The 25,838-nt window shown below is 38.0% G+C and overlaps 1 protein-coding gene across 36 annotated transcripts in view; it reads right to left on the reverse strand.

Annotated features, from left to right (window-relative positions):
- ADGRL3 (adhesion G protein-coupled receptor L3) overlaps positions 1-25,838 on the reverse strand; it is a 723,514-nt gene that overhangs the window by 213,202 nt on the left and 484,474 nt on the right. For all 36 annotated transcript variants that reach the window (XM_084885599.1, XM_084885586.1, XM_084885612.1 and 33 more), the window contains one exon: positions 3,584-3,664. In XM_084885599.1, coding sequence (XP_084741725.1) covers positions 3,584-3,664 — 81 coding nt within the window. The remainder of the gene's footprint in view (positions 1-3,583; positions 3,665-25,838) is intronic.

Consider the following 25,838-nt stretch of genomic DNA (forward strand, 5'->3'; position numbering starts at 1 on the left):
ACTTGCTTCTACATTTCCCTTTATTAAAGGCATGTTGGCCACAATTTAAGATGCACGATACCAAAGAAAAAATACATTTGATAAACAAATGCATTAATTTGATAAGAGGCCCTCTTTCTGTTCCTATATTTATACTTAAATAACTATCTATATTTGTATCTTCATATATCTATATCTATCTACCAGTAGATATAATATAGTTCATTTGCATAATTTGACTGCATATAAATATTAACATCAGTTTACAGTATAATTAAAAATAGTAAATAAAGGTGAGGAGTGATAGTTGAAAGTTGAAAAGAAATATTTTATTGTTCCAAAGTAATGCTATAATGCCAACTCTATCCCATTTCCACAGTATTTTAGATATAAAATATTAGGTTTAAGAAAAAAAAAAAAAAGCACATGAATGTCTGCAATGTTATTTTGGTGCTTTATATAAGCCTCTTTATTTAATTAAGAATTTTTTTTTAAACTGTAGAACTATGGCACATGCAGAATATAGCTGCAATTGCATTAATCACCAAGCAGTTTAGGAGGGCCTTTAGGTCAACGTAAGTAGATAAATGATACGAGAACTGGAACTTATCGAGACAATCATTCTAAGGTCATGCAAGTCTGCCTTGGCTCCGAAGCCCAATTTCTTCCCATTTCCCACAGCAATGAACCCCGAAGTACATAGTAAGAGCCACATTTTATCTAGGGCCTACCGGATACCAGACTTTATTCTGTATCACCCCTAATCTTCACAAAGATACTGTGAAGTTCTCATTTCTGATCTAGCTAGAAGTTGAAGAAACTAAAACAAGGAAGTTCTCGAACTCCGAAGTTTAAGTTTATTAGCTCTAAACCTTTTTATTTTACCAGCTAGTTTTTGTCTTATTTCCTTCTAAATTTATTTCACTCTTTATCTGCCCCAGAGTCCTCTTTTTATCTGTATTCGTGGTCCTTTGGATGGGATCTATTTCTGCTCCTTCACGCCTGGGGTCCTCTAACTTGCTTTGGCCAATGGGATGTAGCAAACATGACGCAGGCAGAGTCCTGAAAAACATCTGAACTCTGGGGCTTGTTTATATACGGCTGGAAATCCTATCACCATGGGAATGCACCTGTGCTAGGCTGCTGGGTAATAAGAGCCATATGGCCATCACCCCAAATGACATCAAGTTGACTACCACACGTGTGAGCTCCCTCCCCCACAGAACCAACCATCTGCCAACTGCTAAGCATCCAAGTCAGCGCTCACGTGACTCAACGGCCTCTGAGAACTGCAACAAATGTTTCTTGTTTAAAGCCACTAACTTTTAGAGTGGATTACTGCACATCTTATGCGAGAGCTTACAGAGCTCTTCCCGAATCACACTGAAAGCATGTCTGAAAAAGTGAATTATATTGAGGTCACCAACTTGCATAAGTAGGTTTACATCTTTCAGAGCAACAACATTTTGCTAAGAATTAGCATATCTAAAACATCTCGCATCAATGTAAAATGCATCCATTCCTCATGGTGAGGGATTATGTCATACGCATCCAAGCTGTTAATCAACATAGAAACCTTAGAGGCATTGCTGTTCCGCCCTCTGTTCTGTTCAGCTCACTGACACGTCTCTTCAAAATATTTCTCAGGCCCAGCCACTGCCAATGACACATGCCTAACTAATTCTCTAGTCATCTTTTACCAGTACTCCTGCACAGCCGCCCTCTGCCAATCTCATCACCTACACTGAAGCCACAGGTATTTTTCTCATATCAAGGACCAATCATGGTACAATGTAGTGTCCCACTGATTAGGGAATAGTGATTTTTTAAAAATGAAAAGTATTCCATCAAAAGGACTTGTATACATGCATATCAGCAAAACCAGTGGACACAGACATTAGGGCAGTGGGGACTTCCCCAGTGTGAGAATGACTGGGGACAGGGGGGGGTCAATTGAGGAAAAAGGAGACATATGTAAAACTTTAGGCAATAAAATAATAAATAAATAAATGAAAAAAAATATTCCACATTATTTTCCAGAATAAAATACCAACTCCTCTGCATGTGTGATACAGAGCCTTCACAATCTGCCCTGTTGCATCTTTCCACTCTCTTCCTCTCAAACCATTCCCATTTCACTGTGTGCCCAGCATCTTTCCTTAAAAATATCACCGCTCGGACATACCCCATGTTTCCATTCAATCTGTTTCCCTCTTGGTGGGATTCCCCTATGGTCCCTATTCCATTTTCTGCTTGAACACCCAGGATGCATCCTTCAGCATCTAGGCTGTCGCTTTAAACTTCAGCCACTTATAAATTGTCCTGTGACTGCCCAGTGTGTGCCACGCACCGACCAGTGGCTGGAGGAGAACAGTAATTCTGACACTCTCTCCCCACAAGGATCTTACAGAAGAGGAAGGGAAACATGGGCACTGAAAACTACAAGACAATGTCTTAGGTGTGAAAGGTGGAGGCAAGCACAGGGTGGGTGGGGTGGAGGGCTCCGGGGAGCACTTGGGGAACAGAGGCATCCACTGAGCTCCCTGGTGCAGAGCCCAGGGAAGCTTGCAGAGGAACTGAACATAGAGAGGAGCCTTGGAACACTGGTAGAAACTTAGTGAATAGAAAAGATAAGAGACTCCTGACAGGAGAAATAGCATTAGAGAAAACATGCTCCTGAAAGTCAGACCTAAAGACTTTTATTATATCAAAAGTAATTAATACTTTTGAAGATATAAGAAAATGTACTGCAATACTTTGAACTGAAAAATTAACCTTAGATTACTTATAAAATGTTTGGAAATCAGTAACAAATATTCTTAAAAAGAGAAAACCACATTCTGCATTTGGATTATATAATTATAAATGTCATTTTAACTTTCGTATGACTAGTTTCTTTAAAAAATCTTTAAATAGGTGGTATCCATTTAAAGTACACATTTTTTAATTTATACATTACAAAATAAACTATTTATACTAAAATAACTTTTAAAAAGAATTATATAAAATATCAAATTGTAAAAAAATAAATATGTCAATGACTTAGGTTGAGCCATTTTAATTTATTAAAAAAAATAGGATAATAGAAGAAGAAAATTCCAATTAAAACAATAATGGTTAGCTGTTAATCTGTAAATCTGGGTTGGCTTCCAACTAGGCTTCCACTAGTTCAATCACTATGCATCCCTATTTCTTATTTTGCTTTACAAACATTTATCAGAACTATGTTTCACATGTTTAGGTAATAAATAAGACTTACTCATTCTGTCATCAGATTTCTTACACCATCTCCCCTTGAATTTTAAACAGATACTCCGTTGTGAAATACATATTTACTATCACCTCTAACTTAATTAATTGCCTTCATCAAAGAATAAATATAGTCTCCTGTGAAATCACAGAGGGAAGGTGAGGTATGGCCAATGAGTGGGAAGAGATCAACCAAAGAACTTGTATGCATAACCGATGAACACAGACAATAGGATGGTGAAGGCCTGGGTGAGGGGTGGAAGCGGGTTAGAAGAGGTCAGTGGGGGAAAAAGGGTAACACATGTAATATTTTCAACAATAAAAATTTTAAAGTCATAAAAAAAATAACACTTACCTCTAACAGGGGGTCTTTCTAGCTCAGAGTCAAGGTGAATTGGTGGAGAGATATAAGACACCTGGCCATGATGTGCTTGACCTGTGGATCCAAAAATAAATGTTAGAGAGACGTTGTAGTTAAGTCTTGTTACTTTTCTGTTTTATGAGGTCACATTATCTCTCTCCATACTGAATTCATAGCCATTATAGAGTGTAGACAGATCTATCCAAACACAGAAACATTATGTGCCAAACAAAAATCAACTGATTAAAGCAGTCTTGCTAATACAATTCAGGTTTTTTGTTGTTGTTGCTGTTGATAATTTATAATTTTATTGTGGAGTGACACTTAAAAATACAATTAAAATGATTTAAGAAAAAAAACGAAATGGAAAAACTAAAAACAAAGACATACAAAATGCAAAACCTAATTTTTAATTGCTTGATTAAACAGACATTAAGAACTCTATCAACCTGTTGCAAATGCAAATACATTACAAAATAAACTATTTATACTAAAATGCTTCTAAACATTCTCAATTGCAAATGCTTCTAAACATTCTCAATTTCTTCACTTACTCATTGCAGATCAGTAAGAAACAGGGTGCAGACTGGCATCAATGCCAATAACACTTTGAGTAGCACCTACTTAGATAACTTTACAACCCTGATTAATTTTTATTTTTATGATTTACTTACATTATTTAACAGAATACTACCCCACATACTTATTATTTTTGATTAAAAAAACAATAAATAACCACAATATAAAAATCAGGTAGGTTTTTATAAAGAATTCATTCTTTCTTCCTTACAAAGCATTTCGTTAGCTCACATACAGTATTTGCAACATACTTTCTGTCTTGTGGGTTAAAGTAATAAAGTTGATTTGAATGCTGAGATGATGCTTGAAAACATTGCTAGCTTAAAAACAAAAGAATTTTTAATGCTCAAAGCAGCTATAGTTTGTATAACTGATATGGGCTAGTAAGCAATTTGAATTTTAAGGCAGGAGAGCGTAATCACAGAGTCAGTTCCACTTCTAAAGCTACTTCATAGAAAGGATTGGGTGGGAGTGGGGACCCACCGCATTCTTTCTACAGTGGGAATACGCAGTCCTATTTTACACATTTACTATAGCAATTTACAGGGTTGTTAATCTCTTCTCCTAAACAAGGAAAGTTAATGACACATAGACTATGATAACAGTTAGACTAACCTTCCCGTTTCAAGTAATATTCGACTTGTAATAAACTCTGCTGATTCCTCTTATGAGGCACATTTCAAATAATTAATATGGCTCCCTGTTGATAGTAGCTGCTGTTGCTCCCAGCATTTTTCCAGCTAACGGCAGACACAGTGGAGCTGCTGTAATATACAGAGCCCCTCATAATTGTAAGTAAGAATATTGTGCATTCACTGACCATGTTTCAGTGGAACACTAAAGGCACTGTTAGGAAGGATATAAGACAGTGATTGTGCACTGTTAGCAGTCCACGTGTAATATAGCTTATTAAAAACTTCAGAGGACCTTAATTACAAAAGCATCTGATGTTTACCTATGCTGCATATTTAGCTGCAAAACATTTATTTTGTTTTTAAGTTCTTGAATCATTACAAGTGAATTGGTCTGAAACGTTGATCATGTAAATGAAAATAAGATTCTTTCACTTTGTATAGGTTCAACATAACCTCATCAGATATAATAATACTGATTTCCTGTCTAATCCAGGAACATGGCTCTGACCACGAGTAATGGTAACTGCCATGCATCACACACACATCATCTCCTTTTATAAGGATTTAAAGGTAGGCAATGAGTTGATATTCTTCTATATGAAAAACAAGTAGAGAAGATTAAGTATCTTGCTCAAGCACATGCAGGAACAAAGAGCAAGGCCAGTGGTATTTTGACTATAAATCTAAAGTGCTTTCATCTATATCATAATATTTTTCTCAGAGAACGCCTCACTATGCTAAACCTAGAAGAAATATGCATAGATTTTGGTCATTAAATTCTGACAAGTACAGCTTTTAAAACTGTTAGCCCTACAGTCAGGTGAAGTAAAGAGTCCCTTTAAATGCCACATAAGTCTCTGGTCTTGGGATAAACATGTAACTTCAAAAGTGCTCAGCATGGATACTTATGAGATCACAGTGTGCATGTTCATGAAGGGAACAGAGACATCAAAGAGCCAGGAGAATGGGATGGGGGTTATTGACAACCAGGTCTTGAACTTCAACTGCCATAATTTTCATTCTCTCTCCAAGGAGAAATGGAGCAAACTGCAGGATTTGAGGTGTGGCAGGGAAAGCCACAGTGGTGGTGGGGAGGGGGAGGTGACAAACAGTGAGACTTAGAGTATGGTCAGAAATGCAGCGCTGGATTTCAATATGGTGGTTGAGATTTCTGACATTCAAAATAAAACCCCAAATTTATGGAGCTTGCTGAGTGAGTGCATTAATCAAAATCTTAAAAAAAAAAAAATCCATTTCACTCTTGAGTGGTGGTACTCCACATGAATCTCCAGGAAAGCACAGAGAGAAGAAAACCCATTGTGACCTGTGGTTGGCTAGGGCTGTGATTCTCAGGGATAAGTGCTCTTCATCAAGGTGAGTCCAACAGAACATGGGGAACAGGCTGTGTATGAGCAGTCCCAGTGACTGAGAACTCCACCCTCATTAAAAATTACTGCAAAATAAAAGCAATAAACTAAACTCAAGTTAAAACAAAAAATAACTTCTGTAAACATTTCTTTTAGACTTTATGGTGAATAATATTCAACCAAAAAAAATGCAATCAGTTCAAAAAGAGCTTAGAAAGGTAAAAAGCATGGCAGACACATATTGTTTTTAAAAATCTGACTAGAATTCTCTTAGGGAACACACCCATTCTCTCATTCATCACATAATCCCCCATGATCTACTGTCTTACAGCAGCTTTTTATATCCAAATATGTGAAATACTGGTTCTATCTTTGCCCTCATTTTTTCAAATTAAAAAGATATATATTTTCTTATTTTTCCTCCTGAATCTTACTTCACTTTTCCCATTAATTTTTAAGCAAAAATAATCATATTAACATCTTGATTAGACTAAAATTATCTATACATTCATTAGGAAAATAAACATTTAAAATATTTTGTTTTCATTTTTTAAATGGATCTGTATTTGTTTAAATTGCCTTTTTAATACATAGAAATTATTTTGCAAGTTTTCAATATTTGTTACAAGAATATTATTTCATGGTTTAAGTATTCTATTTTCCCAGTTTCAAACAAATTTTTAAAGATGCATTAATAATTTCCATTGAACTTTTTTGATGGTTATTGTGAGAATTGTTAGTTATTAACTTTTAAAAAATATATTTTATCAATTTTTTACAGAGAGGAAGGGAGAGCAATAGAGAGTCTGAAACATCAATGAGAGAGAAACATCCATCAGCTGCCTCCTGAACACCCCCTAATAGGTACATGCCCTTGACCGGAATCGAACCTGGAACCATTCAGTCTGCAAGCCGATGCTCTATCAACTGAGCCAAAATGGTTAGGACTAGTTATTAACTTTTACCTTCCTAGCTACTTAGAGGTAAATACATTGATAATAATATTTTAGTTATTTTTGGAGATGTCTTTTTCTTATATAAATATACTCCCAAGTTAAGATTCATCTACATACTACTTTTATATTTAATTATTTTGTGATGCATAATTTAAATTTTAAAGATTGATTTCACAGATGTAATTTAGGGGCCAGAGTTTTCTTGTGCTGCTATTCATCTGTCATTTTATGTTAAGTTCCTCCGCAGTTCTATAAAATAATAAACAATGTTTAATGATAGATTCATAAAATAATTACAATGAAATAAAAGGGAGGAGAAAAGAAAATGTTCTCGGTTTATTGCTAAGGGAAACAGAGGAACATGTAATAGGGAAATGGTTGGGTAGCTTATGGATGAGTTTTTATTCAATTTTTAGTATAAGTGATACATTTGCATATAGATGTCACATATCTACATTGATATGTAATTTTACACATCAAACAGTTTGCCCATTGCAAGTATACAATTCAATGGTTTTTAGTATATTTACAGATTTGTGCAACCACCACCGCAATCAATCTGAGACCACTTTCATCACCACACAAAGAACAAACAAATGAACAAAAAACCCCAAAGCCCATTAGCAGTCATTCACCACTTCCTCCCCAGTTCTAGGCAACCACTCATCTACTTTCCATCTCTATACAGATGCGTCTGTTCTGGACATTTCGTGTAAATGGAATTATACAAATGTAGTCATTTGTGACCTGCTTCCTTCACTCAACATATTTCAGAGCTCATCCACAGACCAGTACTTCCTTCTCTTGTGTGGCCAAATGTTTGCTGTCAAACAATCACAAACACAGGGTATACAGATTATCACATTTCATGTATCAATTGATGGATATTTTGGATCATTCCCTTTTTTGACTCTTCTGAATAGTCAGATAGTCTAATAAGTCTCTGAACTTTTTTGTACAAGTTTTGTGTGGATATATGTGTGCATTTTTATTGAATATACATACCCAGGAGTGAAACTGTTCATATAGTAACTCTATGCATAAACATTTTTAAAAAGTATGTTTTTATTCATTTCAGAGAGGAAAAGAGAGTGAGAGAGAGATAGAAACATCAAAAGTAAGGTAAAATCATTGGTTGGCTGTTTGCCTCTGCACACCCAGCACAAGCAGGGGTCTTCAAACTATGGCCCGCGGGCCACATGCGGCCCGCAGAGGAGTCTGATCCGGCCCACCAGGTTTTTTGGGCAGTGAGCGCAGCCGAGGTGTTACAGTAGGAATTAGTAGTTCATATAGTCCGGCCCTCCAGCTCTCTGAGGGACCGTGATCTGGCCCCCACTTTAAAAAGTTTGAGGAACCCTGAGGGATAGAGGCTGCAACTCAGGCATGTGCCCTGACCGGGAATCAAACCGTGACCTCCTGCTCCATAAGTCGATGCTCAACTACTGGGTCACTCTGGCCAGGTTTTATGTGAAAAAATTTAAGGAACTGTCAATCTGATTTCCAAAGAAGCTATATCATTTTACTTTTCATTAGAAGTGAGTGAGAATTCCAATATAAGAAGATGTTGTTTTTTTAAAGTATTAGGTGTAGTAATAATTAATGTCGTTTTCTAATACTTTTTTTAAATTGAATTTATTTAAACAATACAACAAAATTTAATCAACAATATAGTTGCCGTTGTTTTCTACTACTTGTGCCCAATGCTCAGGAAGCATTTTAATCCCTCTGTTGTAAAATTCTTGTGATTTTGATACAAAAAATTTGGTCAATGCATTTTTGAGGCATTCTTCATTATTAAATTTTTTTCCAAGAAGAAAGTTTTGCAAAGAACGAAACAAATGGTAATCAGAAGAGGCAATATCAGGAGAATATGCAGGTTGAGGGAGAACTTCCCATTCCAACTGGCGCAGTTTTTCAGCAGTGATTCTTGCAGTATGCGGTCGTGCGTTATTGTGGTGAAGAATTACGCCCTTCCGATTAATCAGCGCGGGTTCTTTTTCTCTTAAAGCTTGGGCTAACCTTTCCAATTGGGCACTATACACTGCACTTGTAATGGTTTGGTTAGATGGTAAAAGTTCATAATGAAGAATTCCTTTAAAATTCCACCAAACACACAACATCACTTTTTTCGCATGCAAGTCAGGTTTTGGCGTGGGCTGCGGAGCCTCATTTTTGTCCAACCATTGAGGCCGCCTTTTCAAACTAACATACAGCACCCATTCTTCATCTCCGGTAACAATTTGCTCTAAAAACGGCAAACGGTTTTGACGAGAGAGGAGCGAACTGCAAATTGTGACTCTTTGATTACGGTTGTTGTCGGTCAACTCATGAGGAACCCATTTTCCAAACTTTTGGACTTTGCCAAGTGCATGCAATTGATTGGAAATTGTTTTTTGTGAACAATTTAAAGTTGTCGCAAGCTCTTGTTGGGTAATTTGAGGATTTTGCACCAAAAGAGCTTGAAGAGCTTCTTGATCAAAATTGGACACACGGCCTCGACCACTCTTGTCATCTAACGAAAAATTTCCCTCGCGAAATTTCTCAAACCAACGCTGGCATTTTCTGGCGCTAACTGCATCTTGACCAAGAGCACTACAGATGTTTTTTGCAGCCTCACTTGCTTTTCTTCCTAATTGGAACTCGTAAAGCATGCAGTGCCGAATATGCTCTTCATCCGCCATCTTCTTAGCCCTAGTTTTGCAACAAAAACCAAACCAAACACAAACTTTTTCAAGCAAAACTTGTTAATTGCACTTCACACATTCTGTAGATACCACGTGTTTGAAGGTTATGTCAATACAAGTCAACGCCAAGCAAGATTTTAAACGAATGTTTAAAAACGACATTAATTATTACTAGACCCGATAGTAGTGTAGTTAAGCCGGGGTTGATTAGATTTTGACACAATTAATATTAAGACAATTGTGCAAACTGTGAAGGGAACAATCTCCCCAAATAACTATCTCCCCAAGAAAGGTAAAACAGAGGGTTTGAGTCAAAAGATGTATAGTTGATCCACACTGAGAGAGAAGAAAAATGAAATGATCTAGCCCTCCCCAAAATATGGACAGCTCACATCCTGAAATGAAAATGCATGAAGCATTCAGAGTCAGGTTTGCAGGGATGTAGAAACTGTAAGGGTGCTGGTAATACAATCAGCACAATAGCACAAACCCAAGGGCCATGATGGATTTTGGAAAAACCGTTATTTTTCTATCTTCAATCTCTTTTTCAACTTTCATTTAATTTCTCCTTCATTGAGGAACCATGTGCAATTTCTATTAAGATTCAAATACAGAAAAATATTTGACCAGTACTAAGCATAAGAAACATACACACACACATACACACACACACACACACACACACCTTTTTCTACTGTCAATAATTTACTTGAACATCAGAACACAGAAATGCATTTTTTGAACCACAGCATTTGGAGGGAGAAAGACATTTGATTAGTTAAAGTCCCAACCCCACATTTTAGAAAGAGGAAACCATCTTGAGAAATTGGTGACATTCAAAAGGCAAATCAGGTAGTGGTTGTCAACAGTGATGTCTGAGAACAGGAAGAGAGGGATGTCTTATAGTTGCTTGCAGAAAACTGCCCACACCCTCATCCCTTTCACCTCTGGCACCTTCCTTAGCACGCCATAGTTTTCAAGGTATGTGGGGCATGATCTTCCAGTTGTGCTGAGACAGACTTAGAGCTATTTACTTATGAAAATAAGTACTACCTTTTCCCCATTAGGCTTTGTCTACACACTAAAGGCAGGTTAGCAAAACAGGTGACATCATGTCCAGGGAATATAATTACTTGTGTTGGTATCTGGACTCCGCCACCTTTTAGCCATAATGCCAGAAACTATCAAGGTGCTTAACCTCTATGTTCCTCAATTCCCTCTTTTGTATAATGGAGATTATAACACCATTGGCCTCATAGAGATGTTTTTAAGACTACATGAATTTACACATATGATCATTCCAACAGCAGTTGGTACATAGTAAAGTACTTAGAATTTTGTAAAATATATTTTATTGATTTTTTACTTTTTTTACTTTTTTATTATTACAGAGAGGAATGGAGAGGGAGAGGAATAGTTAGAAACATCAATGGGAGTGAAACATTGATTCAGCTGCCTCCTACACACTCCAATAGAGGGCCCTTGGGAATGCACATGGATGATCTTTAATTATCATCAGTTGAACTCAAGACTTAGGCAAAGCCATGCCCTGGGAATGTGTTTCCCTAAAATGTGGGAGACCATAATCAGTACAGATTTCTTATCTTTATCCATGTGCTTAGAATGAGAAACAAACAGGACCTTGACTTACCCAGGTCTTGATATGCTAAATCCCAGGAATGAGGGGATGAATGGGACCTGGGCACACCCAAAATCCCTTTGATTCTAAGCTTTTCAGGGAAACCTCCTTTTATTCTTCTGGAAATAAATAAATGCTCTGTGTTTTCTGTGTTGGGGTTGAAAGTCTCTCCACCAGAGTGACAGCCCCCCACCTGGGTCCCAGCTTGTATCTATTTCTGTGTCTTGGTCTCCTTTTTTCTTTAATTTCTTAATCCCCAGCTCCTCCACTCAGGAACCTGCCATTTTCCTTGAGGGTCGGGGAAAACAGAGAAACAGCCCCCACAACTCCCTAGTGGGGATGTGCCTGCAACCAAGGTACATCATGCCCTTGATGGGAATCGAACCAGGACCCTTCAGTCCACAGGCGACGCTCTATCCACTGAAAAAACTGGTTAGGGCAGTACTTCGAATTTTTAACTATTATTGTTATTACTAATTCTTTTCATTCATTAATCAGTATTACTTGAGTGCCTCATACGTGAGAGATGCCTTTTTAGTTGGTTGGCATACATCTAAATGAATGATGATCTACATCCTTATGTAGGGGGAGGCAGGGAATAAGCAAGTCACTCAGTAATATTGTATGTACAGGATGCTAAGGGCAATGGAAACCAATTAGAACAGGCCAAAGGGGGTCTGGATTGGGAAGGGCAGGTTGCAATTTTAAACAGGGTGATCACAGCATCTGGAGAGTTCAAGAGAAGACAAGAGACAACATGTGACATTTCCTATGAATGAAAAGATAAAACTATACATAAGGGAACAAACCTAAATTTAATAACTAAGCGTAAAAGAAAAAAAAAAAATTTCTAGTATCAAATGCTTTTCCCTAACACAATTATTTCAAATTTTATACATATTCATAGGCATTCATGTGAGCAATAGATAAGATATAAATAAAATAGGAAGGTGTGTAATTGGAAAATTGAACACATGTTTTTTTATAAAGTAAAATCAAATTCCCCTACTACAAAGTCCCCATGGGTTTCTCCAGTTACACCATTTTTCAACTCAAATTTTCCTCATTTTCTATGTAGTGTTGTAAACAAGTTTATATCCCTCCTGGCAGAATTTATGTCTTTGTTTTATTTGTTTGCAATAGAAAGTTACAGCTCCGCACTTCTCTGCCCTACCACAATCATAATTCCATGTAGAATGTGGGAACAAATACTAAACAATATTTAAGAATGGCATATGGAATTTTTCAAAGTTTTCCTAATACTCTTAGAGCAGCTAAGCCTTCTCTAAATAAATAAATAAATAAATAAATAAATAAAAAACTACTGATAAAAACAAAACAAAACACCAGAGGTCAATGTTCTGTTTGTGCTGATGGAATATTGGGCATGCCTACCATTATAACATTTTGCCTGTTTTGCCTTCACATACCAGCTGGATGATAACCATGTGGCATCTATAAAGTCAGCTTTCAGATGACGCTGTAAACACCAATCAAAAGTGATCATCCAACGAAAGATTTGTAAAGTTGCTAATTTGATGCCTATTTTTTCACTCTCATTTTCCCCCTCCATCTTATTACTAATCTTATTACTTATTTTTCATGAATTTAGTAACATTTGCAGTGGCAGAGAAACAACTATAAGTTTTTTGATAATTAAAGGTTATGAAGTCATTGCTAGAGGAGCACAGGTCACTGATGGGCTGCTACCCAGTGGATATTACTCACCACACAGAAAACAGAGCAATGTGAAACTAAGGTCTCTTTATTGAAGAGAGAGAGAAAGAAAGAGAGAGAGAGAATTTCACTGAGCAAATCCTTCTTCAGTACCCACTTCCACTCTGTGGTCGGTATTAACGATCCCTTATGAACAAGAAAATAAAACCCCGCCACTGAGAAATTTCATTCCAGATGCAGGGTTAAGATTGCTGTGACTTGTGGTATACACCTTGATAGAGATGAAAGAGAAGAGCACAACAATAGCATCCCACTGAGGTAAGTGAGGGCAGCACCTGAGGAAGCTGAGGTCGAGGGGATGGCAATTGGTGGCCAGTCTGGTCTAAGGGTATGGCTAGCAGGGGCAAGAGAAGGAACATTACAAGCGGATGCTAACAGATTAGATGAGTAACAGGAACAAGGTTCAGGGAACCACAGGTTGGATGTGAGAAAAATAAAAATAAAGATTTAAAAACTTCAAAAAAGTACAAAAAAATGGAAGAATAATAAATACATGTGAAGGGGAGCAGAATAAGCCACTTGAAAATATGCTACGTTGGCCTATTGCTAATTTTGAATGAGAGGTACTTGAGGAAAAGCAAGAGCTAGGAGGACCCTTTGACCTCCCTGTGACCCTCTGAAAGTGGGAAATAAATCTCCCAGGTGAAAGGCACCATCCCTGGACCAGGAGGGGAGAAGGCATCTTTATCAACAGGGATCGGGAATTCGGGGCCTAGAAAGCCAGATGAACAAATCTTGTTACTTTTCACTAATTTACTTCCCAAGCTCGAGCTTCTTTGTCTTGTCAGTTCTTCACAAATCCATGGTTTCTCTGCCTAAAGGTATAAAAGCTTACATGTTCACTTCTTCTGAGTTTCACATTTGTATGCAGCTCCTGTACATTAGAAATCAAATTGCTTTTCTCCTGTTAATCTGCCGAATATCTGCTTAATTATTATTAGACCAGCCAAAGAGCCTGGAAGGGGAGAAGGGACAGTTTTCCACCCCACACTGGGCTATCAGCACCCTCATCAATGGCCAATTGAGGTAATCTGGTATAAACAATGTTATACTGTTTCACCTCCCTTCACCTCCCCTCCTTCCCTATGAGAATATGTGGAAGCAAATCCCAGACATCATGTCATTTCAAGTTTACGTTATTTAAGTATGTATCTATAAAATTAAATAGCTCTTTAAAAAACCACCAAAATACCATTTTGATGCTTAAAAATTAAGAAGAGTCTGAAAAATGAATTTAATGTAAAATTCAATAATGCAATTGTCAGGAAAAAAATCAACAAGAAATGAACCCTCTTTGCCTGCGAAATAACCACATTGGTCCTGGTGTTGAAATTTTGTTGGACTAAGGAATTCTTTATATTTATGGTGAATTTCAGGCGCTCACAAATATGGAAGGAAATATATTTAATCAAACCATACAAATGCTTCTTTCTTTCACAAGCATGAAAAATAGACTTGGTGGTTGAATGACAAGCACGGAATTTTTGCAGAATTGCTTCAAAATTATTCCATGAAGTTTCAAAAACCTATTGTAGCAAAAGCATAACAACAATAAACTGGAGAAAATATTTAAAAAAAAAATCAGAGCACTGATCGTCCCTAAATTTCTACTTCTTTTTTTATAACCCTTCAAAAATAAACAGGAATGAACACATTAGGAAACTGAAGATCACATTAATAAAAGGTTATTTTCTAGTTGAATAATAGGAAATACCATCTGAGGTAATTATTGCTCTCCATTTAAAACATTAAGCAATGAAAGCTCCATAAGGATAAGTGTATTTTCAAGGTTACACAATAGGGTGTGTGGGAATCAAGTTTTAAGTCCAGATAAAATGTTCTCACTATATAGCTCACTGCCCCCACATCCTACAAATACATCCACGGGGGTGGGAAGAGAAGACAAATAGACTATAATTTCTGAAACTTAAGAAAATTTTAGTTCTCTATTTCCAGGCCACCTAAAATTACTAAGAAACTAAATCACAGAACAATCAGGGTTCTAAAATTACTTTTCTTAGACAATGTGTAAAATGTTACATTCCATAAGTGGTTAAGTGTATAAGCCTTCTCCTGGCATTTGGAAAAAAAATAAGGTTTTCAAAAGGGTTCAGTAATACGTATCTCCTAGAGTCATTTTGATTTCTGAAAGCTGGGAAAAATACCTTTGAAGTGAACTCCCTCACATACACTCACATCTTTCCTCTTGTTATAAACTTTCAAATATATGTTCCTTTTTAAGAGCAAAATAACATTCACCAAGATACTTGATTTTCTGGTTCACAAAATCAGGCTTAATATGTTTAAAAATTGTTGAAATCTTAAGTATATTCTTTAACAAAAATGCAATAAATATGATATTAACTAAAATAACTAAAAATCCCCAAATATTTAGAAATGAATCCACTTGTAAATAACCTGTGGTCAAAAAAGAAATCACAAGGGAAACTAGAAAATATTTCAAATTGAAAGATAACGAAAATACATATCTAAGTGTGTAGGATACAGCTAAAGCAGTGTAGAGTGAAATGTATCATTTAAATGCTTATAGAATAAAAAAGGGTTTAAATTAATTATCTAAATCTACACATTAAAAAATTGGAGAGTGTTGCTCGGTGGTTGAGCATCAACCTATGCACTAGGAGGTTACAGTTCGATTCCCGGTCAAGCCACATGTCAGGGTTGCATGTGCAGGAGGCAGCTGATCAATGATTCTCTCTTATTGCTGTTTCCATGTTCAATATGTTAAGGTATCTCCATACTGTTTTCCACAGTGGCTGCACCAATCTGCATTCCCACCAAAAGGGCAGAAGGGTTCCATTTTCTCCACATCCTCACCAACACTAACCAACAGACATCTTTCCTATTCTTTACCACCACTGTAGAAAGCCCAAGTTTGGCATACCACAGAGTAAGAAGAAATCACTTTAATATGGAGTCAGTTAATATTAAGGCCTATTTCACTGAGGGTGTGAGTATTTGGGATTGGGAGCTGTGAAAAGCTAAATTAGAAATGTGAAAATGTGGGTAACAAAGGCAAACTTAATTAGCAGAACTATGATGTGAGTATGAACACAGGGGTTCAATAATTCCGGTTGGTCAATTACCACAGGATAGTCCTAAACCTCCTTTCTCTGCAAGAATAAGTCTGGGTTAGAAATAAAGGTTACCAGACTGTTTTGCTTACAAGTTATGGTGGGTAGATGAATGATCCCCTAAAGATGCCCACCTCCTAGCCACCAGGTTTTGTGAATATGTCATCCCACTTGGCTTTGCAGATGTGATCATGGTGGAGATGGGACATGATGCTATCTGATTGCTGGAGCTCTTAAAAGTCAAAAAGGCAAGCAGAAGAGTCCTTCAGACTGATGCAAGGGGAGAAAGGGAGATAAGCCACTACTGGCTTTGAAGATGGAGCAGGGGAAGAACCCAGGAATGGGGCTAAGTCCAAAAGCTGCACATGACAAGGATCCTCCCCAGAGTGTTGAGGAAGGTCTGATTTTAGCCTGAGGAGACCCATGTTTAAGTTCTGTTCTAGAGAAATGCAAAATAATAAATTTGCATTACATCTTTAAATATGTGGTAATTTGTTCCAGCAGGGATAGAAAACTAATACACATCTTAATAATTGGTATTCATTTTAATTCCAAAAAATCCTGTTCTTATTAACTGTACTAATTATCTGAAATGCGAATACATGTATATGATACATATTCAACTGGGACAAAATTATAGCATCTAACCAACCTGAAGACCTCCCAGAGGAAATCTCTCCAGTACCCGGCATATATCTTTCTAGAGCAGTGTTTCCAAAAGTGTGTATGCATACCCCCAGGGGTACGGGAAGAGTATGGTGGGAGTATGCGTTGCATCAGAGTTTGGTGGGGATATGCACTGCACTGTGCTTAGCTGTGCCTAATTCTACGTTCTCATGAGTACGAGAGGTACTCAGCGTTACAAAAATTATAGATGGGGTACACATATGTCAAAAGTCTGGGAAACACTGTTCTAGAGGTATTCTTCAGTCTTATAACTCTAACTCTCTCTCTCTAACTCTCTCTCTCTCACTCTCTCTCTCTGTTTCTTTCTCAATTATACATATATTTATTTGAGTTGTTGCCATATGTAAACATATGGATATTTGACATCCCCTGAGGGCTCCCAGTATGTGAGAGGGGGCAGGTTGGGCTGAGGAAGCCCCCCCCCCCATACCCACCCTCAGTGCACGAATTGCGTGCACTGGGCCCCTAGTATTTAATAAGTGCTTACCAGGTAACTGAGAGCAGGAATAAACCAGTAAACTTTCAACTTTTGGAATTCATAGTCACATGTAAAATTATGAGCTTCAACTGAGAAATCCATTTGCTAAGGTAAAGAGAGCCAATAATTGTGTATAACTCACTGTAGATTTTTAGTAAATACTTATTATTTTTGTCTTTAAGAAAGACAAAATAACCTTGATAGCTGAGAAGTAAATTTTCCTTGGGTGACTCAGGAAAGGTTGGCAGAGGAAGAAACACAAGATGAACTCTGTAAGGTTGAATTTATCTGTTATGTTTACTCTGCTAACTCACTTGTGATATTTAGAAGCATGCCTCACCCGATTATAGAGTACTTTTGAAGAGAGAGAAAAAGATGAGGTGTTGTTCAAGGCATTTGATTCATGGCAAAAATTACAATAATGGCATAGCCTATGGATTTCTTGAGTCCATAATTTTAATTATAATGCAATTTACCTATTAAAATAGGTAACTTAATATTAAGAAAATACACTAATTATTTAACCTTTTTCAACCTATAGCCTAGATATCAAGTTCTATAAAACAAAAGGAATGACTTTATACTCATTTAAAAATATTTTTAATGATTTTATTTTTTAAATGTTTTTATTGATTTCAGAGATTGGAAGGGAGATGGGGGGACAGATAGAAATATCAATGATGAGGAAGAATCAGTGATCCCTGCACCCCTCCTACTGGGGATCAAGCCTGCAACCTGGGCATGTGCCCTGACCAGGAATCAACCCATAGGCCTCTCAGTGCATGGGACAAAGCTTAACCAAATGAGCCACATGAACCAAGACTACCTCTAATTTTTTGTCATGAAAATTTGTCTAATACTTAAAAATTTGTTCTCCAGCAACTGTCCTACATGGAAAATGTGAATAGTAAGTATGTGTGTATTTTATATTTATATTTGTATTTATAGTTACATACACACATACAAACTTGGTTACTCTAAAATTATTTTAGAACTTCTTAAATTTGTTTTAACATTTATTATAATTTTATTTTTTTGAATTTATTTTTATTGATTTTAGAGAGAGAGGAAGAGAAAAGGATACAGATAGAAATATCCATGAGAGAGAAAAATCTATCAGCGGACTAATGCATATCCCCTTTTGGGGATCAAGCCCATAACCTGGGCATGTGCCTCGACAAGGAATTGAACTGGTGATCTCTTGGTTCATGGGTCAACACTCAACCACACCAGCCAGGCTATAATCTTATATAATAAAAAGGTAATATGTAAATTGACCCTAACGGCCTAACAACTGGTCGCTATGACATGCATTGGTCACCTGGGGGCAGTCTCTCAGTGCAGGAGCTGCCCCGAGATGGTTATTGCGCTCCCATGGGGGGAGATCCACAAGTTGGGCTGATGGCCACGAGTGCAGTGGCAGTGGTGGGAGCCTCTCCCACCTCCTCAGCAGCATGGGGAGCTGGCCCAAGCTGTAAGTCGGACATCCCCCGAGACCTTCTCGGCTGCCAGAGGGATGCCTGACTGCCAGCACAGGCCCGATTCCCCAGGGAGTGGACAGGAGCAGGACTAAGCCTGCAGGTGGATATCTTCCAAAGGTTCCCGAACTGTGAGAGGGCACAGGCTGGGCTGATGGACCCCCTCTCCCTTCCCGTGACCCCCAACCCCCAGAATTGAGTGCACAAATTTTTGTGCACTGGACCTCTAGTTTTACAAATAATGTTCTTTCTCTTCTCTAACCTGCCTTTACTGAAATAGTAATCTGAATACTACATAGGAGAGTTTAGATATAAGACTCCATTAGGATTAGAAGCATAATGATGATACTTTCTATGTCTTCTCTGTCATTCTAGGACTCATTAAGATTTCTTAGACATCGTAGGAACTCAATGAATTTTTTATGAAAATTCATATTAATGATATAAAATAAATTAAGACAAAATTTAAAAGTGATATACTTCAAATCATAAACAAAGGCAAATACTAAACTCTGGGAAAATTTCTTTCAAAAATAGAAACAAATCCATAGTGCAACTAATTTTGTTTAATTGAGAAATGTTACAAATTCAATAACTATGTTAATTCTCAGCCTGTTCATTTCTAGCAGAAAACATTCATGGGGTTCTTGGTGACTCTATCAAATAAGATACTTACCAATTCCATTAAATATACTTTCACCAATTACATTTATGAAAACTCTTCAAAAGTACTTTAATCAATTTCATCCCCCCCCAATAATGTAATTACTAAGTAGGTGATAATTACATCATGATAAACAGTGAAAAACTTGGATAAACTGGCACTATATTTGCATTATTTATCTGTATTTAAAGGAACTGAAAATACTTGATGCCATAAACGAAAAATTGAAATTATGTGTTTAGAAGAACAGTTTATGGTGCCTGTAAAGTGATATTAGAATTACTTCAAAGGAGAACTAGCAGGTGAAAATTTGCCTTGAACCACAGGGCAAGCAGCAAGAGGAGAAGAATAAACCAGGGTATTCACAACAAAGAGGTTCGTTCCCCAGAGTTCAGAGCCAGGAAGCTGGCCTGCTGTGCTTATGTTTTTAAAGTTGGATTTCAAAGACGATGCTAGCATGCTAAGAAAACATGTTACATTTTCTTCTCTCTCCCGCTGATAGACCAGAACACATCCAGTAACACTAACTCAGAACAGGAACGGGAGAGCATGTGAAAAGGCTCCTGAAATAGGTGGGTAGCACAAAAATGCTCACACTTCTCCCTGAGCCTCCACTTCCCAGGTAGGGTCCAGGACGTGGAAAGTAGTGGCCTGAACTTGACTGACAAAGCGCCATCAATGGAGCAGTGTGACAATACGGATGTCAAAGTCAAAGCGACCCACTGTGCTTTACTCTCAAAGGGTGCTCACCAGGCATTTCCCCTCTCAGCTCGTGCATCAGTAAATCTTAGAGAAGAACCACAGTCAACTAAACGGACCTCAACTTACTTCAGAGAACAACACAAAAATGCAAATGTATCCCTTGTAGGTGCAATGGGAAAATAAGTTGTTTTTGCTTTGTTTGTTTTTAATGTGTATAATGATACTGGAGGCCCAGTGGACGAAATTCATGCACGGGTGGGGTTCCTTGGGGTGGCCTGCAGAGATGGGTCCCTAGCTCACATCCCCAGTCTTGCAGCCCCAACCTCTCAGCTCCACGGCCCTGCAGCCCTGCCTGGCATCCCGCCTTGGCCTGGCGCCACCTGCTGGCCCCATTCCCTGATGCTGCTGCTGGTCACCTTCTGTGGGGAGTCCAATTGGGGTGATCAGGGTCCCCACTTACACCCGCCTTAGCCTTGTGCCGCCCACTCGCCGGCCCCACTCCCCCGCTACCACCCGGGATCACCATCACCATCCAGCCATGATCCTGTTCTTGCCCGGGCCCATTGGGGTCCTCAGAGCCTCCACTGCCACCTGCTGCCAGCATTGTGTCACCACTACCTGCCATGTTATGCACTGGCCCCTGGGAGTCAGTGCATGTCATAGCAAGTGGCCCAACTCCCACCAGAGGGGGCAATTTGCATATTAGGCTTTTATTATATAGGATAGTCAGGCAAGATAAAGAGTCAAAGGAGGTTTTTATAAGTATATATACATATATGTTGTTTGTGAGAATAGATGATAGATAGATGATAGATAGATAGATAGATAGATAGATAGATAGATAGATAGATAGAAAGAGAGAGAGATTTAAAACGTTTTTATTGGCTTACTTTTCTACAGAGAGAGGAAGGGACACACAGAGAAAGACAGAAATACCCATCAGGTTCTTCCTGCATGCCCCCACCAGGGGTCGAGCCCCCAACCTGGGCATGTGTCCTGACATAGAATCGAACCAGCATGGGAGTATGCTCAACCGCTGAGCCACACTGGCCAGGCTGATTTGCAATATGGACAGTTATTTTTTAAGAAACGCAGGGAGACACTTATTTTCCCCACAATTAGGTCAGATGTCTCCTTCCTTTTCAGCAATCCAAGATCTGTGAGGGTCTCTCAAGAAGCCAGCCCAGCAGGAGCCGCAGAAGGTTCACTCAGGTCACAGAGATCAGCACATGGCCCAGCCCTGACAGGAGAAAAGCCCACGCCAGGGCACTGTGCGCCCAGGCTTATGGGAGAAGAATCCAAATGACCAAGCGTGATCAGAGCAGCCTGGCACACGGAGAAGTGAAAGGATATGGATATTCGCCCAGATGATGACAGTGGATGTTACCACCCAATTCTTTTCAACAAACTGTAACAGGTATCGCTGTATTGAATGAAATTCCTTGTAGTGACGTTCCAACATCTCCCCTCTGTGTGCTAAAAGGCTGTCAGCTGAAAAAAAAACTGAACTCTGTGCGCAAATTGTTCATTTTTGACAGACTTAGACAATTTCTATGTTTGCAGTCTTAATCAAAGGGATTTGAAAAAGTTAGAATTCAGCTTTACACTCAAAGAACAGGAAGCACTATTAGCATAATTTGGAGGTGGTAGTTATCTATTAAGTGTAGTTATCTATAAAGAGTAAAAATTGTCACAGGAGTGAAAATATTGATAAAGTGATGCTATAGCGTTTGACTGATTTTAAGATACTATGTATTAGGTCCCAATAAAAACATATTTTTCAGAGTTTTGAAAAGTGATTTGCCAAGTGATTTGACAGCTTTATGTTTTCCTCTTTAAAAGACAGAAATATTATTTTCATATTCTTTAAAAAAGCCATCCTACTTAATTATGCAACTTAATGTGATTAAATCAAACTCTTAGATCCTATATCTCAATTTCTGTTAAATTTTTGCATATTGCAGTCTTTTGTTTTATTTTTCCTTTTGATTTCAAGAAAACATCATCTAATAAAAGATATTTCGGCCTGTCTCAAGTGAGATTAAAGTATCATCACTCATAAAGAATTTTAAGACATATCTTAAAATAAACATGACTTTATATTTATAAAAAAAAAAAAACACATTGGTGTAAATTTAGATGTTTTTGGTTTTGTAGAATAATATCTCTACTTACTTTTTCAGCATCCCTGTTTCAGGATACATACAGCATTCAACATCCATCTTGCTCAGATTAAATACATGGGGTAGGGCTGACTACAGTATTCTCTAAAATCTGAGATGTGAGTTCATCCACATTTGCCCACTCAGAGGTTCTACTAAATATATCAGAAGACACAATCAGATTCCTCCTCAGGACGTGCTAGTGCTAACAGGGAGAAGGGTCACTCCTTTTCTGATAACCTGGGCTCCATGACAAAAGATAGGCTCGACCATGCCAGTGGTCACCTGCCTCCACGTGGAAGAAGTCTATCTGAAAAGGGGCTGGTCAGAAGAGAAAGGGTTCAAGGACTAAGTGAGATATTTTAAAAATATATAGTTTTATTGATTTCAGAGAAGAAGGAAGAGGGAGAGAAAAAAATGATGAGAATACTTGACCAGCTGCCTCCGGCACGCCCCCTACTGGGGATCGAGCTTGCAACCCAGACATGTGCCCCCACCTCAAATTGAATGATAACCTTCTGGTTCCTAGGAAGGGAAAAGGAGAGAGAGAAACATCAATGATGAGAATCATTGATCGGCTGCCTCCTGCATGCCCCCTACTGGGAATCGAGCCCTCAACCAAGGCATGTGCCATTGACCTGAATCCAACCAGGGGCCCTTTAGTCCACAGGCCGACACTCTATCCAATGAGCCAAATGGGTTAGGGCCTGACTGACTCTTAGTTTCTTCATTTGTGAAAAATACACATATTCATTTAAAATCATATACGTATACATGTAGCCAAGTGCCTGCCACATAATGAGCACCTTGATGCAGAACTTCAGTCATCAACTTTGCATCATCTTTATCTCACACTGGTGTCTTCTGACGCAAATGAGATACTGCTAGCACAGATCATCAAATCCCTCTGGCCATAAGGTATGCTAGCCTGATGATTAGGAGATAGTGTTTACAGATGCTCATTGCAGCTGAGGATCAAAGCTTTGCCTTTAATGGGAACACTGGGCAAGTTGGCTGGCCTCCTGGAGGTCCCAATTCCCCATCTGTAGCACAGGGATAGTGACTGATAGTTCATAGAATGGGCATCAGCCACTGATGGCCTGCAGACCCCATCTGTACCCTGCCCTGACTGTGTGTGGTGGCCTGTGATCTAAGAATTGTTACTCTATTATTAAAAGGTTAGAAGAAGAAAAAGGAGAAGCAGAAGGAGAAAAGGAGGAGGAGGAGGACAAGAAGCACCAGCACCAGCGGCCCCAGCAGCACCATATGTAGCTGGCAAAACCTAAAATATTTAGTATCTGGTCCTTTACAGGAGAAGTTTGCTGATCCCTCTTATTGAAGTACTGTGAATATTACTGGAGCCAATATTTGAAATATGCTAAGCAGAGGACTTGGCATAATTATAGTTATTATTCTTGCTACTAACCTTCTAAGCCTTCATCTAAATGTCACAGTAAAGGAAGCAGTAATTCTTCTTGTGCCAAATTTAACTGCTGATGTGGAAATATATGGTGTTCTAAACTCATTAGAAAGAACCTTCCAACAGGCTTCTACTTTTCCTGGTTAAAGAAATATGCTAAATCAGGCAGGGGTGGATGTATGATATTATCTTTGCCAGGAATTTTTTGGCAAAAAGAGTCTAGCTGCATTTATGGGGAATTAGTCCTATATAAAAGATCACCATTCAAGCACATATATTCACACACACCACACACACAGAAAATAGTGTGGGCACTGTTTTGTGTATACCTACTATTTGCTCAATTTTATCATAAGGGACAGTCACATATTACAGGACTCAAAAATAATAAAAGCTTCTACTATGGTTTAGTATAATTTTAGCTCTGAGAGATGTTTGAACCTAGTCATTGTTGATTGTCTCTCTTGCTGTTTATTAGTAATCGGTACATACAACACAGGACAAGAGAGTGGGAGTTTGTTGCTTCAGAACATGCATACTCTTACTTCTGTCCATAAGGTACAAAGGTAAGAATGAAACAGTGTGTGAATAATAAAGAGTAAGACAGATTTTTCTAAGTATTGATTATTCATCTTAACCCTTCCAGTTGCCAAGTATAGTAGTAATAGGAGCCTATGCCTTCTAATATTAATAAATGGTTGTTCCGCTGACTTTTCTAAAATTACAAACAAGTCCATAGAGGAGATATGAGAATAAAGTAGCTAACCAAAATAACAACACATTAATAATTTAACATTATTTGTGACATGAGAGAGAAAATTAATCCGTTCATTAAAAAATGAGAATACATCCTATATAATAAAAAGGTAATATGCAAATGGACCCTAAGAGTGGAACTACCAGTCGCTATGATGCACACTTACCACCAGGGGGCAGATGTTCAATACAGGAGCTGCCCCCTGGTGGTCAGTGCGCTTCCACAGGGGGAACTTCATTCAGCCAAAAGTCTGGCTGATGGCTGTAAGCTCAGCAGCCATGGTGTGAGCCTCTCCCGCCTCCTCAGTAGCACTAAGGATGTCCGACTGGAGGGGGGCAGGCCTCACCTGGCAGGTGGACACCCCCCAAGGGTTTCTAGAATGCGAGAGGGCGAAGGGTGGGCTGAGGGACCTCTCTGAGTACATGAATTTTTGTGCACTGGGCCTCTAATATACATTATAATTAAATTTAACCTAAACAGGAATATGTATTTTGGGTTATTCCTTGTAGTTATATGAATATTTGGTTAAATATGTAGCCTTTTCTGTTATAATTTATCAGTTGGTTTGTGTAAAAATAAACTGTTATGAAATAATATAAAAATGACAATGATAATGTTAATATTTGTTGACTATATAGTTAAGTCTGAGCTAAATTCTTTTTTTGTCCTCACAACAAATCAGTGATTACTATTTAGCCAAGGAGGAACCTAGCTCTCAGTTTAAATTATATTTTTCACCTCACATACTATGTCTCAAGTCTGTGGTAGTCTTTTCAGAGAAAATATGACCCCTGCATTAATACTAAAGACTTTGATTTCCTTTCCTACTGTAGGGAACTTAATTTCCATATTGGTTTAAAATTAAACAATTGATATATGGAAACGTTGGTCATCATGTAACATAAAGTCTGAATATTCTTCTGAGACACCAGAGTTCTAACCGAAACCTTAATTTTCTTCTTATAAAGTTACCTGGCTTAACTGCTCAGTGAAGATAAAGCTATCAAAGAACTGAAAGAAGAAGTGCTACCAAATTTCCTTTAAATTATCAGGTAAAGAAGAAAAGGCAAAGGCTACTAAGAAATCGCTTTAATTCTTTGGAGAAGCAAAGGGGTGTTGTGTTTGTGAAGCAAAGGTAGAGCCACCTTGAGAGAAAGTGAAGGCTGTAAATGATGAGCTTTAAAAATTCTAAAGAAAAGGGGAAAACAA

The sequence above is a fragment of the Pipistrellus hanaki genome, assembly GCF_964339955.1.
Source record: "Pipistrellus hanaki genome assembly, chromosome: 1".
Taxonomy (NCBI): Eukaryota; Metazoa; Chordata; class Mammalia; order Chiroptera; family Vespertilionidae; genus Pipistrellus; species Pipistrellus hanaki.